Source organism: Phaseolus vulgaris, chromosome 11, assembly GCF_000499845.2.
Source record: "Phaseolus vulgaris cultivar G19833 chromosome 11, P. vulgaris v2.0, whole genome shotgun sequence".
NCBI classification, from domain to species: domain Eukaryota; kingdom Viridiplantae; phylum Streptophyta; class Magnoliopsida; order Fabales; family Fabaceae; genus Phaseolus; species Phaseolus vulgaris.
In genome coordinates this window covers 34,244,053-34,258,309 of record NC_023749.2, presented here as the reverse complement: position 1 = coordinate 34,258,309, position 14,257 = coordinate 34,244,053, and the positions used below count along the sequence as shown (strand labels likewise).

At 33.1% G+C, this 14,257-nt stretch overlaps 2 protein-coding genes across 3 annotated transcripts in view; both read left to right on the top strand.

Annotated features, from left to right (window-relative positions):
- Positions 1 to 13,405, top strand: part of LOC137824732 (uncharacterized) — a 50,708-nt gene extending 37,303 nt beyond the window's left edge. For both annotated transcript variants that reach the window (XM_068630423.1, XM_068630408.1), the window contains exon 3: positions 13,028 to 13,405. The gene's annotated coding sequence lies outside the window, so the exon portion shown is untranslated. The remainder of the gene's footprint in view (positions 1 to 13,027) is intronic.
- LOC137805818 (uncharacterized) lies at positions 7,678 to 8,520 on the top strand. Its single transcript, XM_068605735.1, has one exon. The coding sequence runs from the start codon at positions 7,678 to 7,680 to the stop codon at positions 8,518 to 8,520; it is 843 nt and encodes a 280-aa protein (XP_068461836.1).
- Positions 13,406 to 14,257: the final 852 nt, after the last annotated feature.

The window sequence follows — 14,257 nt, the reverse complement described above, 5'->3', positions numbered from 1 at the left end:
AAAAAGAACTCTTAAAAGGTGAAAACCATTCAGAGGTATGTAAAAATCACCCCTAACATTTTTTAACCAAGTTGGTGTTGAAATAGGAACCTTGGGTAATGAAAAAGATAAAGAAGAAGAATACCTTTGAGGTTCAACTTGAGGCATAGCACGAGTCAACATGATTGATTTAGTGGATAAAGTGTTGTGACTCGGTTTAGTACTTACTTTTTTTGCTTTCTCATTTTCTCTTTTATTTTTCATTTTTATTTGGTCCTCATGAACCTCTTGGGGAGAGAGGGGTTTTAAGGTAACCTTGTGTTAGAATGGATGGCTTTAAACTAGAGGGGGGTGATTTGTTTAAAGAAGATTTTCGCAAACTTTTAAAAGAAGAATGAATTTATCTCAGGAAACAATTGCTAAGAAATTCAGTTTACCAAAAATAGCAGAACCAGAAAAACAATCGGTTGTTTCACAGAAACAATCGGTTGTTTATACCAGCAAACAACAAACAAAACTGAAATTAAAGAGTTAAGGATAGAGAGGTTGCACACAGATGTTTATACTGGTTCACTCCAAACCCAGAGCTACATCCAGTCTTCTCAGAAACCCTGAGGAAATCCACTAAGCAATCACAACTTGATCACTTACACAACAACCAAGAGAATGACCTTGAACACCTCAAGACACACACTCTTCTTGGCCAACACACCAACACCAAGATTGTTGATCTTGATCCCCTCAAGAACACACAGCGGATAAGTGTCTAATTTCAGTAATATTTCATATTAAAATATAGGCACTTATGAGGATTTATTGCTAATTTACATATAAAATAATCCCTAATTTATGAATTTATACCTTTTTTAAATTTTTTATGATCTTTATTTGAATAAGAGTATTTTATTTCCAAATTTGGTGTTAATTGCAGATTTCTAAGGAAGATTGGAGATTTGGATTAAAGATGAATGATTTGAGCTAAAGAGATAAAGATAGAAGGTCCCAAAATGGAAAAAGATACAAAGAAAGATTGAGACTTTTTTATGTTTTATCATTTAGCCCATTAGCGCGACACAATAAACAACCTAACCCTAGAAGACTAGGATAAATAGAGAGCTAGAGGCTCAACCTTAGGGTGCCAGATTGAGAGGAAAACACCATAAAGTGAATTGTAACCCAATTGGGAGAATGGAAGGTGATAGAAGTATGTGTGGCTAATTCTACCCTTTGGGATTGGGAGTAATCTACTCAAACTCTTATGTATTGAGGTGATATTTTATATATTAATATTCAGTTCTTGATTGATTATTGGTATTGTTGTTTTACTTTTAATTTTCCGTGACAAATTGAGAATCTTAAATCTAACCGGGAGGTATTTTTAAGGTTCGGACCTAAACAACAATACTTAACATATTTGAGTGCTAGGAATAGACTTGAAATGTTAATTGCTATTAAACTTCTGAGCTTCGTTCTAAGTTGTTCTTATAATTATGCGAGGGATCGATAGTTAGGGAACATTCTTAAGGATTTTATATGCGAGGAATCGATATAAATGATTTTTATACGGGCATCAATTTCAATTAAAGAACTTAATATTGACATGCTAATCAAAATACATGAGAGTGAGAGAGATGAAACCTAATACCTATTTTTCCAATTGAAACAATTAATTCTTTGTCTGTTTTCTTATTGATCATCGCCAACACAACCACTTTCAATACACTTTTAATTGTTTTGTTCTATATTTAGCGATTATTGTACTTGATAATTCACTGTTCCTTGTGGGATCGATATCCGTCCTTAGGGACAATTATTACTTCTGACAAAGCGGTGCACTTGCCGTAAAAAGTCATCAACTATGTGATAGGAATTGAAATATTTCGTGACAGATCACAAGGACTGTTAGGTTTGTCTCAGAAAGCATATATTAATAAAGTTTTAGAGAGATTCAGAATGGATAAATGTTCGACATCTCCTGTTCCAATACAAAAAAGGAGACAAATTTAGTCTCATGCAATGTCCAAAGAATGATTTGGAACGGAAACAGATGGAGAATATACTTTATGCATCTATTGTTGGAAGTTTAATGTATGCTCAAACTTGTACTTCAAAACTCTTTTAATTGTTCTGTTTTTATATTTAGCGATTATTGTACTCGATAATTCATTGTTCCTTGTGGGATCGATATTCGTCCTTAGGGACAATTATTACTTCTGACAAACGCGGTGCACTTGCCGTAAAAAGTCATCAACAGCCAATCTCAGCAAACACAAAAACGAAACTTGTTTCACAGAGTACAAGGATTAAACTTGTTACAGAAGATAATCTGAAATCAATACAAGCAGAATCCTATTCCACAACTTTGATCAATCACAAACTTTCAGCAATCTCATCTCTTTGAAAAACTCAAAAACTCTTAGCAAAAACTTGTCAAAGATTGATTCTCAAATCTGTTTTTCTGAATTTATTCAAAGATGTAGTTTGTTATCAAATCTTAACAAACTCTTAAATTGCATTAAAAGATTTGTCAAAGCATTTAATGACTGGAGCGTAAACAGTTAAATCATTTAAAGCTCAGTCAAAGATAAAACTGTTTTTCTGTTATGGTCCCAAAACAAACAATCGGTTGTTTCTTCGAATCAATCAGTTGTTTTGGTTCTTAACAGTTCAACCATTTTAAAAACAATTTTCAATCTTTTTCTCAAAACATCTAAGTATAAACAATCGGTTGTGTCGACAAAACAATCGGTTGTTTTAACTTAGTTTGAAAACATTTTACTTTCACAAAGATTGAGATGCTTATGCTTTAGATTCGATCAAGGGGTGGATTACAATACTCAAACTACCCCAGAACTATACTAAACCAGCACAGCAACACCAAGCACAACCAAGGCTTCAACATCCTTCAAAGGGTTTGGATTCTTCAAAGCTTGAACACCACTTGGTTCAACACCTTGCACCCTTGGAAGGAAAAAGACATAGTATTGGATAGGCATCATGTAAAACATGTCTACCATATTACCAAGGCCTTCCTAAAAGAACAACTTGCTTCCATTGGCACAACATCACATAAAACCTCATCTTTATACTTTTCTATTGCAAAGTTAATGAGGACTTGTTTGTTAACCATGATTTCACCTTCGGTACTAAACCATTGTAATTTATAGGGCTTGGTATGAAAGATGGTGGGTAAGGCTAACTTCTCCACAACTCTTGTACTAGCCACATTAGTGCAACTACCCCCCATCAATAATCAAGGAACATAACTTGTTGGTGATAAGACAACAGGTGTGGAAAATATTTTCTCTTTGGGTATCATCGAAAGGTTTTGGAATTTTTCCCAACATTCGCCAACAAGTCACCTTCACAAGGACTTTCGCTCTCAATCTCACTTGGGGATCTAGAAGGTGAGGAATGTCTAGAGTTTTCGGAATCATGCTCACTAACCACTACCCCATCATGTATAAACATATTTCTTTTAGAAGGGCAATTAGAAGCTATGTGACCATATCCTAAGCATTTAAAACATTTCTTACTAGACGATTTGGTTGGTGACTTATAAGTAGAAGTTGAAGGCTTAAAATCTCTAGTTTTGAAAGATGATTCTTTAGGAGGAGCCTTTGAAAAAGATTTGTTTTTGTTTTTCCAAGAATTGTTGTAGAAGCCATCATTTTGAGTCTTTTTGAAAGCATTTTTCTTTGAAATTTGAGTTTCAAACTTGATGGCAAGGTGAACCAAATTTTGTAAAGCTGAATACTCATGAAGTTCCGCAACATCATGAATATCCCTCCTAAGACCACTCACAAACCTAGCTATTTTAGCTTCCTTACTTTCATGCATATCTACTTTGATTAAAAGCGTTTCTAACTCTTTAAAGTAAGCATACACACTTAGCGTGCCTTGGAGAAGCCTTTGGAGCTTCAACAAAAGGTCTTTCCTAAAGTGTGGTGGAACAAATCTAATGCGCATACACTCTTTCAAATCGTTCCAAGAAACCACGGGAGGTCTCTTGTTTAGTCCAATGTCCATTACAAGTCTATGCCATCATTGCATGGCATAATCTAAAAATTCTAAAGAGGCTATTTTCACCTTTTGTTCATCTTTAACCTCATGTACATCAAAAATTTCATGTACAAGATATGTGACAAACTCGAAGAATAATGAAGAAAAGACAATCAAGAAAAACAAGGTACTCTATTAAAAGATGGCACACAAAAGAAACCTAAAGAAAAGCACTAGAATAGATGAAGAAAACAAAAAACAGAACTACTGGAATTTTTTTTGTAAACTGTGCGTGACTTTACAAATTGATCTGGAATTGAAGAAATGAAACTGGATTATGAAATTTAAACCAATGAAATTTCAAGATCTTATCTCAACAATGGATCTGGAATCACACAAAAATAGTGCGCCAATTAATTGTGATAAATTTTGCAAAATTACTGCCACTTTTCCATATTTTTTGTGCCAGAATTACACACAGGACGTATTTGATTTATCATTTCTTTTTTGTACTTGGAATTTTGACTCACTTCTTTTTTCTACTTTTTTTGTAACACTCTCAAGAACTCAAATCCAAAATTTCATAATTTTCCAGTAATCACAGAAATTGTAATAAACCAAAACAGTCAGCACATTTTCAAGAAAACAGAGGAAACCTAATTGGAATGAAAAACAAAATTGAGAACTTCAAAAGACATAATAGAATTGATGTTTTAAGAACTTGTATAGATCTAAAATACAAGTAAGAACTCAAATCTAAAAAGAAAAGGCACCAAAGGATCAAGAAAACAAACACATAAAACTGCACTCAATTAAAAATCAAGAAACCAAAATTATCAACAAAAGGACTACATAGAATTGATAACATTTTGGAGAAACATGACTTTGACAAAACTTATAGAGATTCAAAAATCAAAATGACACAAACACAATGTATTAAGAACAAGAAAACAACAAGAAATACCCAAAAATAAACCTAAAACATAAAGGTAAAGAGGAGAATGTAAAGTTCTTGAATTAAAAGTGCCAAAACAACTCAAACATACACAAACATGAGTGTGTTTTCCGCAACTTGAGAGCCCAAGAATTCACTCAAGATAAGACTAGAAGAGAAGAAGACACAAGTCTCTCTCACTCAATCACCAATTTGGTAGAAGTTCTTTACTCTCAAAAACCAATCTTCACTTCTTATTTTAAAGACCCAAGCATCCCTTTTATAATAGAGAGGGCTGGTCACAAATGTACAAGAGAAGGAAGCTTGAAAGGTCACCTTCTAATTCCTTCTAAGACAATCTAGCGCCTAAAGAGAGAATGGGTGTGAAAAGGCACTCTTCTAGTCTCTTCCTACCAAAACTAGTGCCTAAAGTGCTATATAATGTCTTTTAGCTTTCCCTCGTTAGCACATTCTAAAGCTATTCTATATTATTTTACAAATTTATACAAAAGAAATTACAAAGAGAGATATTAATTGGAGCCCATTCTTGAATGCTTGTAGTCTTCTTTTAGGCTTGGTCCTCTCTTTATTTAATTTCTTCTTTATTTTTTAGAAGACTAGAAGGAAGAACTTTAAATGCTTGGGTGGATGGCCTCTTCCTTCATTAGTGAAATCCCCTTCTACTTGATCTCCATCTACTGCAAAATTGATTCAGCTGGAAGGTTTGCGTGAGTTTGGAAACAATTCTCGAGCCGAGATGGTCCCAAACAAGAAAGAGGTTGAGAAGTAGGCTAACATCAAGGTGATATTGAGAGAGAAAATTAGGGGACGAAAAGAGAGAAACTACAAAAGAGGATGCTGAGAAGATACAATTCAAAGGTAGAGTCGAGAGCCATTAATCTAGGTGATCTCATTTGGCGGATGCGCAATGGTGCAAGGAAAAAATTTATGGTAAAACCTCTATAAACTAGGAGGGACCTTTTCGGATCTAGAACGAAGCCAAGAATGGAGTTGACATGCTAGAACATCTATTCGGAAAGATAATGTCGAGTACCTAAAATGCTACTGACTTTGAAATTTTATTTTAGTTGAGTTATTCCACTTGTAATGTAACCACCACGGTGTACTCTTTCCTCACTTGACCTTTTTTTTTTATGAAAGGGTTTTAGCCGAGAAGGTTTTAACGAGGCACCCGGTGTTTTTTTTCCAAAAAATCTTAGAGTCAGGTATCAATATTCGAACCAAGCCTCAACCGAGATTCCCTCAGCTAACGTAAATCGACACGCTTGAAAACTTGCATAAACCAAAATGTAAAGACCAAGCATAAACCGAGATACTCTCGGCCAGCGTGAAACAACACGCTTGAAGATTTTCTTTAATCAAGATGCAAAGGCTAAGTGTCAAACGACATGCTATCGACCAGCATGAACCAACACACTTGAAGGTTTGCATCTACCAAGATGAAAAAGTGAAAAATCAACTGAGCCGACACGCTTGAAGATTTACAACAACAAAAATGCGAAGGCCAAAGCATCAACCGAGAGCGCCTGTGTGAACCAACATGCCCAAAGGCTTGCATCATCCAAGATGCAAGGGCCAAGTGGTGACTTTTTACAGCAAGTGCACCGCTTTATCATAAGTAATAATTTTGCCTAAGGACGGATATCGATCCCACAAGGAATAGTGAATTATCAAGTACAATATTCGCTAAATATAGAACAAAACAATAGAAAGAGTGTTGAATTGGTTGTGTTGGCAATGATCAATAAGAAAACAGACAAAGAATTAGTTGCTTCAAGTTGGAAAAATAGGGATTAGGTTTCATCTCTCTCACTCTCATGTATTTTGCTTAGCATTCCAATATTAAGTTCTTTGATTGAAACTGATGCCTGTAGAAAGTTCATTTATATCGATGTACCCCATATAAAATCCTTAAGAATATTTTCTAAATATCAATTTCTCGCATATTTATAAAAACAACTTAGAATCACATGCGGACGTTAATGGCAATTACCATTTCAAGTTTATTTCTAGCACTCAAATATGTTAAGTATTATTATTTAGGTCAGAACCTTAAAAATACCTTTCAGTCAGATCTAAGATTCTCAATTTGTCACGGAAAATTAAAAGTAAAACGAAAATACCAATAATCCATCAAGAACTGAATATTTTAATATAAGAAATCACCTTAATAAATAAGAGTATAATTAGCCACGCATACTTCTAGCACCTTCCATTCTCCCAATTGGGTTACAATTTACTCTATGGTGTTTTCCTCTCAATCTTGCACACTAAGGTTGTGCCTCTAGCCCCCTATATAACCTAATTTTCTAGGGTTAGGTGACTTCATGCGTCGCGCTTATGGGCTCAATGATAAAAACATAAAAATAGCCCAATTAATCTGACGCATTCTCGTTGTTAAGTTGGACTTTTTCTCTCTTTTGTGTGTTCTATGCCTTCCAGCTTTCTCCTTTTAGCATATATCATTCTTCTTTAGTCCAAATCTCCATTATTCCCTAGAAACCTGCAATTAACACCAAACTTGGGAATAAAATGTTCTTATTCAATTAAATATCATAAATATTGTAAAAAGGTATAAATTCACAAATTAGTTATTTTATATGTAAGTTAGCAATTAGTACTCATTAGTGCCTATATTTTAATATGAAATATTACTGAAATTAGGCACTTATCACCAAGCATGAACCGAGATGCTCTCGGCCAACATATACCAACATGCTTGAATACTTGCATCAACCAAGATGCAAAGAACAAACATCAACCTAGATGTTCTCGACATCAATCTAGATATTCTTGAAATTGACTTGGATGTTCTCGACATGAACAAACATGCACTCGGCTTTACATCGACCACAATGTCAAAGCAAAACATAAAAATAGATATTCTCGACATCATCCTAAATGTTCTCACAGTTGGCTTGGATGTTCTCGGCATAAACCAAAATGCAATTGACTTTACATCGACCACGTTCTCAAAACGAAACATTAACCTAAATGCTCTTGGCATCTGCCTGAATGTTCTCAGCATGAACCAACATTCACTCGACTTTACATCGATCCCGATGTCAAAGCAAAACATCAACCTAGATTCTCTCAGCATCAACCAAGATGTTCTTGGCATGAATCATCATGCATTTGGCTTTACATCGACCAAAATGTCAAATAAAAACATTAACTTAGATGTTATTGGCATTAACCTAGATGTTCTCAGCATCAAAATTGACGTTTGCAACATGGACCAGCATGCACTGGACTTTACATTGACCATGATGTCAAAGCAAAACATGAACCTAGATATTCTCAACATCACCCTAGATGTTCTTGACATCACTCTAGATGTTCTTCGCATCGGTCTGGATGTTCTTGGCATGAACCAACATGCAATTGACTTTACATCGATCATGATGTCAAAGCAAAACATCAACCTAGATGTTCTCGACATCAACCTTGATGTTCTCGACATCAACCTTGATGTTCTCGACATCAACCTTGATGTTCTCAGCATCACCCTGGATGTTCTCGCCATCAACCAATATGCACTCGAATTTACATCGACCATGATGTCAAAACAAAAATCAACCTAGATGTTCTCGGGATCAACCTAGATGTTCTCGACACCAAAATAGATGTTATCAGCATCAACCAACATGCACTCGGCTTTACATGAATCATGATGCCAAATTAAAGCATCAACCTAGATTTTCTTGGCATTATCGAGTACAAAGTTTTTTATCATCCACAACATTAAAACCAAGGCACCATTGGTGAAACACACAAACTTAATCGATATGCAAATGGCTCTACAACAAACATATACTAAAAACATACAAGTCCAAATGTCACCCCTTTTTCCAATTGTTATATTAATCCCCATCCAACGATTATGATGACCCCCATAAGGAATCCCGGAAACACAAACCCTGTTGAAACATAGAAGCTTCTAACTCTTCAGGGCCTTTTTCCAATCAAGGCTAGGGGCTAGTGTACAGATAAATAAAAGTGTACATTTTGGCACCAATAAGACTACCCAAACAAGATAAAGTTTTCTTGCTCCTTTATCAAGGTACACAATCCGACTCTAAAAAAAGCAAAAAGCTTTACAAGTCTAGGAGCTAGTGTATTGTCCATATACATCACCAGGTACTCCCATGGTAGGACCGAACCTTCTACATTCAAGTACATCTCGGGAAACCGATAAGTACTCTCGAATAACATGCTTAACATAATCACTATACGAAATATTTGTCTAATACTATGATGGATTTGTGCCTTCATTCCGTTTTGAAATTTCTTGGAGGAGTGGCGGAAGCTTCAATGGATGAGAATAAGCAAGGAACTCACGTAGAGTTGTGGACTCCTTGAAGGTGCATGTTAGGTGTGAAGAGTGAGTGGTGAGGCCATCTCACTTGACAAAGGTGAAGAATGAAGATTAAAATGTCTATCCTAGAGAGGCAGAAAACAAGGAGCAAAATTAACACAATTTTGGTAGCAATTTGCTCTAGATTAATCTTATAAAATTAGAGCCAAGCACCTCAATTTATAGGAGAGAGGGCTGAACATTTTTTAGCCAAAAGTTTAAAATTCAAAATAAAACTCTCTAATGAGAAGGTGCCATCTGGAGTCATGCTTTCCATGTTTAGCTCACACCTTCCATGCTAAATCCTCTCCACTCCTATGTTGCCATGTGGACGTCCATGTACTCCATGCCAAGGTATTTTCGTTCTCCAATATGCCCTAGACGTTTTAGGGTTACATTGGGCTCAAAGAAGCCCAATTGTTACCCTAACTAGTCACTTTTAACCCTAACTAGTCATATTTTACTATTAGCCCAAATACAAGCCTAAAAACCTATACTACTTGACCCAAATATTTGGTCCAATTATTTTATGCTACTAGGCCCAATACATGGCCCATAAAAACCTAAACAACTTTATACATTTTATTTAAGCTAAAGCTTGACCCAAAAATAATGTCGACTAGTCAGCAGAAAATCAGTCTTCTTGTGTTCTTTTAACCAAAACTTTAGTTTATGTTTTGATGACTTGGAGTGTTTTTTGGATATGTTTGTACATTCCATCACCCTAGAGTTGTCCTCTTGGTTGGGCCTACAAAAATAAACAAAAGCCCAATTAGACCCATATTTGCAATTAAATCAATAAACAACCTCTAGGTCTTCGTCCTCCTTATTATATGGTTGTGTGAGGTTGGACGGTTTCCATCACACTAAGATTAACTCGAAAATCTAGGCCAATAATTAAGGTCCACGTTGACACTATAAATATATACTTCCAAGACAAGATAAATGTATGCATTTTAATAGCATTTATTACTCCAACCACCGATAACCGAGCATTGACTTGAGCGTCGAAATACTTTTTGTAGTTACCATTCCACTTTGACCGAGACTGAAGACCAAGACCTAGAAAAGACCAAATTCATATAAGAGACTATTAGTTAACAACAACAAACTTCGTTATTTGTTAATATCTTTTTGTTTCCATGCACTCTATAAATATTGTTTTTACGTTTCTTATTCATGAATATATATACATACTCTGTTTTTCAGTTCTCTCTCTCATCTTCTTTACCTTCTGCACATCACTTTCTCTCCTCTGTTATTCCTTACATGGTATCAGAGCCATTCATGGCTTCTTCTACCTCCACTGTCAATACTATAACCTCTTCAAGCTCTACTGCAAACACTACATCACATGTTTCCTTTCCCCATATCTTTGCCACACCCATTCATTTTAAAATTGATCATGATAATTACCTAATCTGGAAACAACAAGTGTTAGCCACCATTCGTAGTCTCAATCTTGCATCATTCTTGGAACCTCCCGTTACTTCTTCCTCATCCACGGACGTACCCTCTCTTTCTCCCGCCCAGGCCCACGCATATGCGTCGGTATGCGTCGGCTGCGTCCCACGCATATGCGTCGGATTTGCGTCGGCCACGGCCCACGTATATGCGTACGTCACAACCCACGCAAAGTCCACGCATGTTTATATTTTAGGATTTTAAAATTATTAATTTAAATTTATGTAATTTATAACAAATATTTTAATATTTAATTCTTTATTGTATTTATTTTAAAATTATTTTTTTAATATTATAATAAATTATTTAATTTATCAAATTCTAATATAAACTAGTTAAATTAAAATTATTAAATTAATTAAGTGTTTGATTTAAAATTAATTTAGTAAAAGAAAAGATCTATTTAAATTATTTAAATGTTATATAAAATATTTTATTATTTTAAAATTTATTTATTTTAAATTTATTTTATTTATATATTATCATAAATTTTTTTTTTAAATTAAGATATAAATTAGTTAAATTAAATTTATTAAATTGAGGAAGTGTTTAATTTTAAAATTATTTAAATGAAGTTATCTTAAAAAGTTTATAAAGATTTGAAAACATGTAGAAAAATAATAATTAATTAAAAAATAGTAAAAGAAAAGTAAAAAAAATTCGTATTTAAATTTTGTAAATATTATATAAAATATACATAAATTTAAGAATATAAATTCAAGATGAAGTAATTAATTAGTGCAAATGGTAATGGATGTATTTAAAAATAGAAAATAAATTTTATCTAAAAATGTTTTATTTGGTTTAAGAAAAAAAAAAGCTAGATAAAACTTTTAATTAGTAACTTAAATAAATTTAAATGTTATATGTGTGCAATGGCTGAATGAACTAGGATTTTTATTTTGATATCCATTATAATTTTAAAGATGTTATTTCTCATAAATGAAGCATAAGATCATCTTAAAGAATTAGTGAAAATGTATATGATACAAACATATTAAGACTAACTGCGTGAATAAGTAACTTATTCTTAATTCTTAATTCTTAAATTAATACAATATCTAAAGTGTTTCAAAGTTGACTACATGCTATATAAATGTCATTGTTATAGTTACTGAGTATGATCTCTAAAAGAAATTAATGTTTTCCAACTAAAGCACATAATAATGTAGTAAGTTGTAAGTAACGAGATGACACATATGCAATATTCTTTTATAAGTGTGTTAATATAGTTTTCCAATGTTCGCCTGATAGCGAGAACCGAGGGAGAAGCACGGAGACGAGAAGTACCCCAGTCAAGCACCCAACAACCTTTCCGACCAAGGGAAGAAAACGAAAACTTCAATAGTTCTCTAGGTCCCATCTCCCAAGCAGGAACAAGTTAATAACCCTAGTCCATTGTCAAGGTAAGAGTTGAACTAAGAAGTGCATTGTAAAGGCTGAAAGAGAGTATCATAAGCAATTTGAGAAATATGAGTCATTTCGTGATAGTTATAGAATTAACTTAGAATCATGGAATATAATTGATTATTAGATTTTGGATTATAAGTTAGAAGAGATTATAAGTTAGATTTAACCACTACACCAAGCAAATTCTTTAGTATTATTATGATTTTAATTATACTTATTATTATTAACAATATTAATAATATTAACAATATTAGTAATAATATGAATAATATTAATAATATGAGTATAATTTATTTTATTATTATTAATAATAATTATATTAATATGTATAAATTATATTAATAATAATAAGTATAATAAAAATGATAATATGACCAAAGAACTTGTCTGGTCTTGTGGTTATTGCTTTTCTGGTCACTGGAAGGACTTGAGTTTGATACCTATTTATATAAGTCGTCGCATGTTGCGTCCGTTTTGCGTGGACTTGGCCCACGCAAGATGCATCCAACTTCCGAGCCCATGCTAATTTGTATTTGCTTCCATGCTTTTTTCTTCTGTTTTTTCACTTTTGCATCCGTTTTTGCCCCACACAAAATGGTTGTTTTCTTGTAGTGTCTTTTTATCTAGAGCTTCCGATACTCCGATACTATTTCTATCTTGATTACTTTAAAAGAATAAATAATACTAAAAAACGGGCTCCTAATATTTGTTGGCTAGACATAATTTTTACTAATATAAATAAGGTTGTGCTACTTTTTTACATTTTATTTTTTTCATTTGATAATTTGTATTGAACACTCATTTTGAAGCCGTTTACTAACTCCTTCATTGACCTTCTTTTTCATAATATCATCTTATAGGTAATCTCTCGGATACATATTAAATGTTTCATACCGAGTGAAGTACTGATCCATACCGAGTGATATGGCATATGTCTGTTTTCCTAAAATTAGATCCCCTTGGTGCATCAAGAAGCGTGTTGGAAGGTGAAAACAAGTGGAACTTTAACTGGTTTAGTGCAATATTAAGGCAGTTAGAGTGAAGTTTTTTTCGGTGGCTGCTGGTTTTTTTGTTGAAGTTTGGGTGGTTGTTGGTTTTATGCAGGAGCAATTACAAGTTTGGTTGCTATGTTATTTTTGTTTTTGCCTGTTAGGGAAAATTAGACCAGCACTTGGTCTGATAATGCTTGGAGTTAAGCTAGGTCGGTCTGGCTCTGCTCTTAAGAATGATGTAGGAGGGATCTGGAAGCATTTATCTGTTTTTTTTTTGTTTTTTTTTTAAAGTTTTCGTCTAAGGCATTATTATGCAACTTGAGATCTCAGCTAAGCTGACACCTCAAGTAACAACAATAATCTGCCATCACACGAAAAAAAAATATTATTAAAAAAAGGAAAAAAAAAGAAAATACAAAATATGGGAGACTAAACCAAAACTCATATGTTAACACAGACGATATATAGATAAATTATACCTATTCATAAAGAATTTTAAGAACAGACTAGCTGGAAGTCTTTATACAGGTTGGACACTCTTAAAAAGGTTTCTTTTAATTTAATTAATTTTTTCTAATAAAAAAAACATATTAAATATTTTATTATGTATTATTAATGTTATTTCATAAGACACTAGTGTCTTTGTCACTTCTAGAGGGAGAGTTGAATAATATTACTTCTAGAAGCTATATTGGATAAATAAGAAATATTTTATTAGTTTAGAAACCAACTTTTCGAAGATTTTCTTGCAGCACCTGTGAAGATAAAAAAAAATATTATACAATTGTAATTGTTAAAGGAAAAAAAAGCAAAATTATTATTTTTATATGATTTAATTTCAATCAAGTTAAGCTATGTTTATTTATTTTTTAAAATTTAGAGGATCTCTTTATGATCAAATTGATTGTACAAATATTTGTAATGTTATTTTTAATTTATAATAAATATATAAAATTATTCATGATTATCCATTTATTTTTTTAAGATAAAGAATACAAGTATTAATTGATATTAAAACTTTTGAACTTTCTAGCTATTTTATATATGTCTTTTATCTACAATATGAAAAAATATTGTTAAGAAATTACAAGAATAACC

Coding starts and splice junctions, on each gene's coding strand:
- LOC137805818 (XM_068605735.1), top strand. CDS start 7,678: ATGCAAAGAACAAACATCAACCTAGATGTTCTCGACATCAATCTAGAT.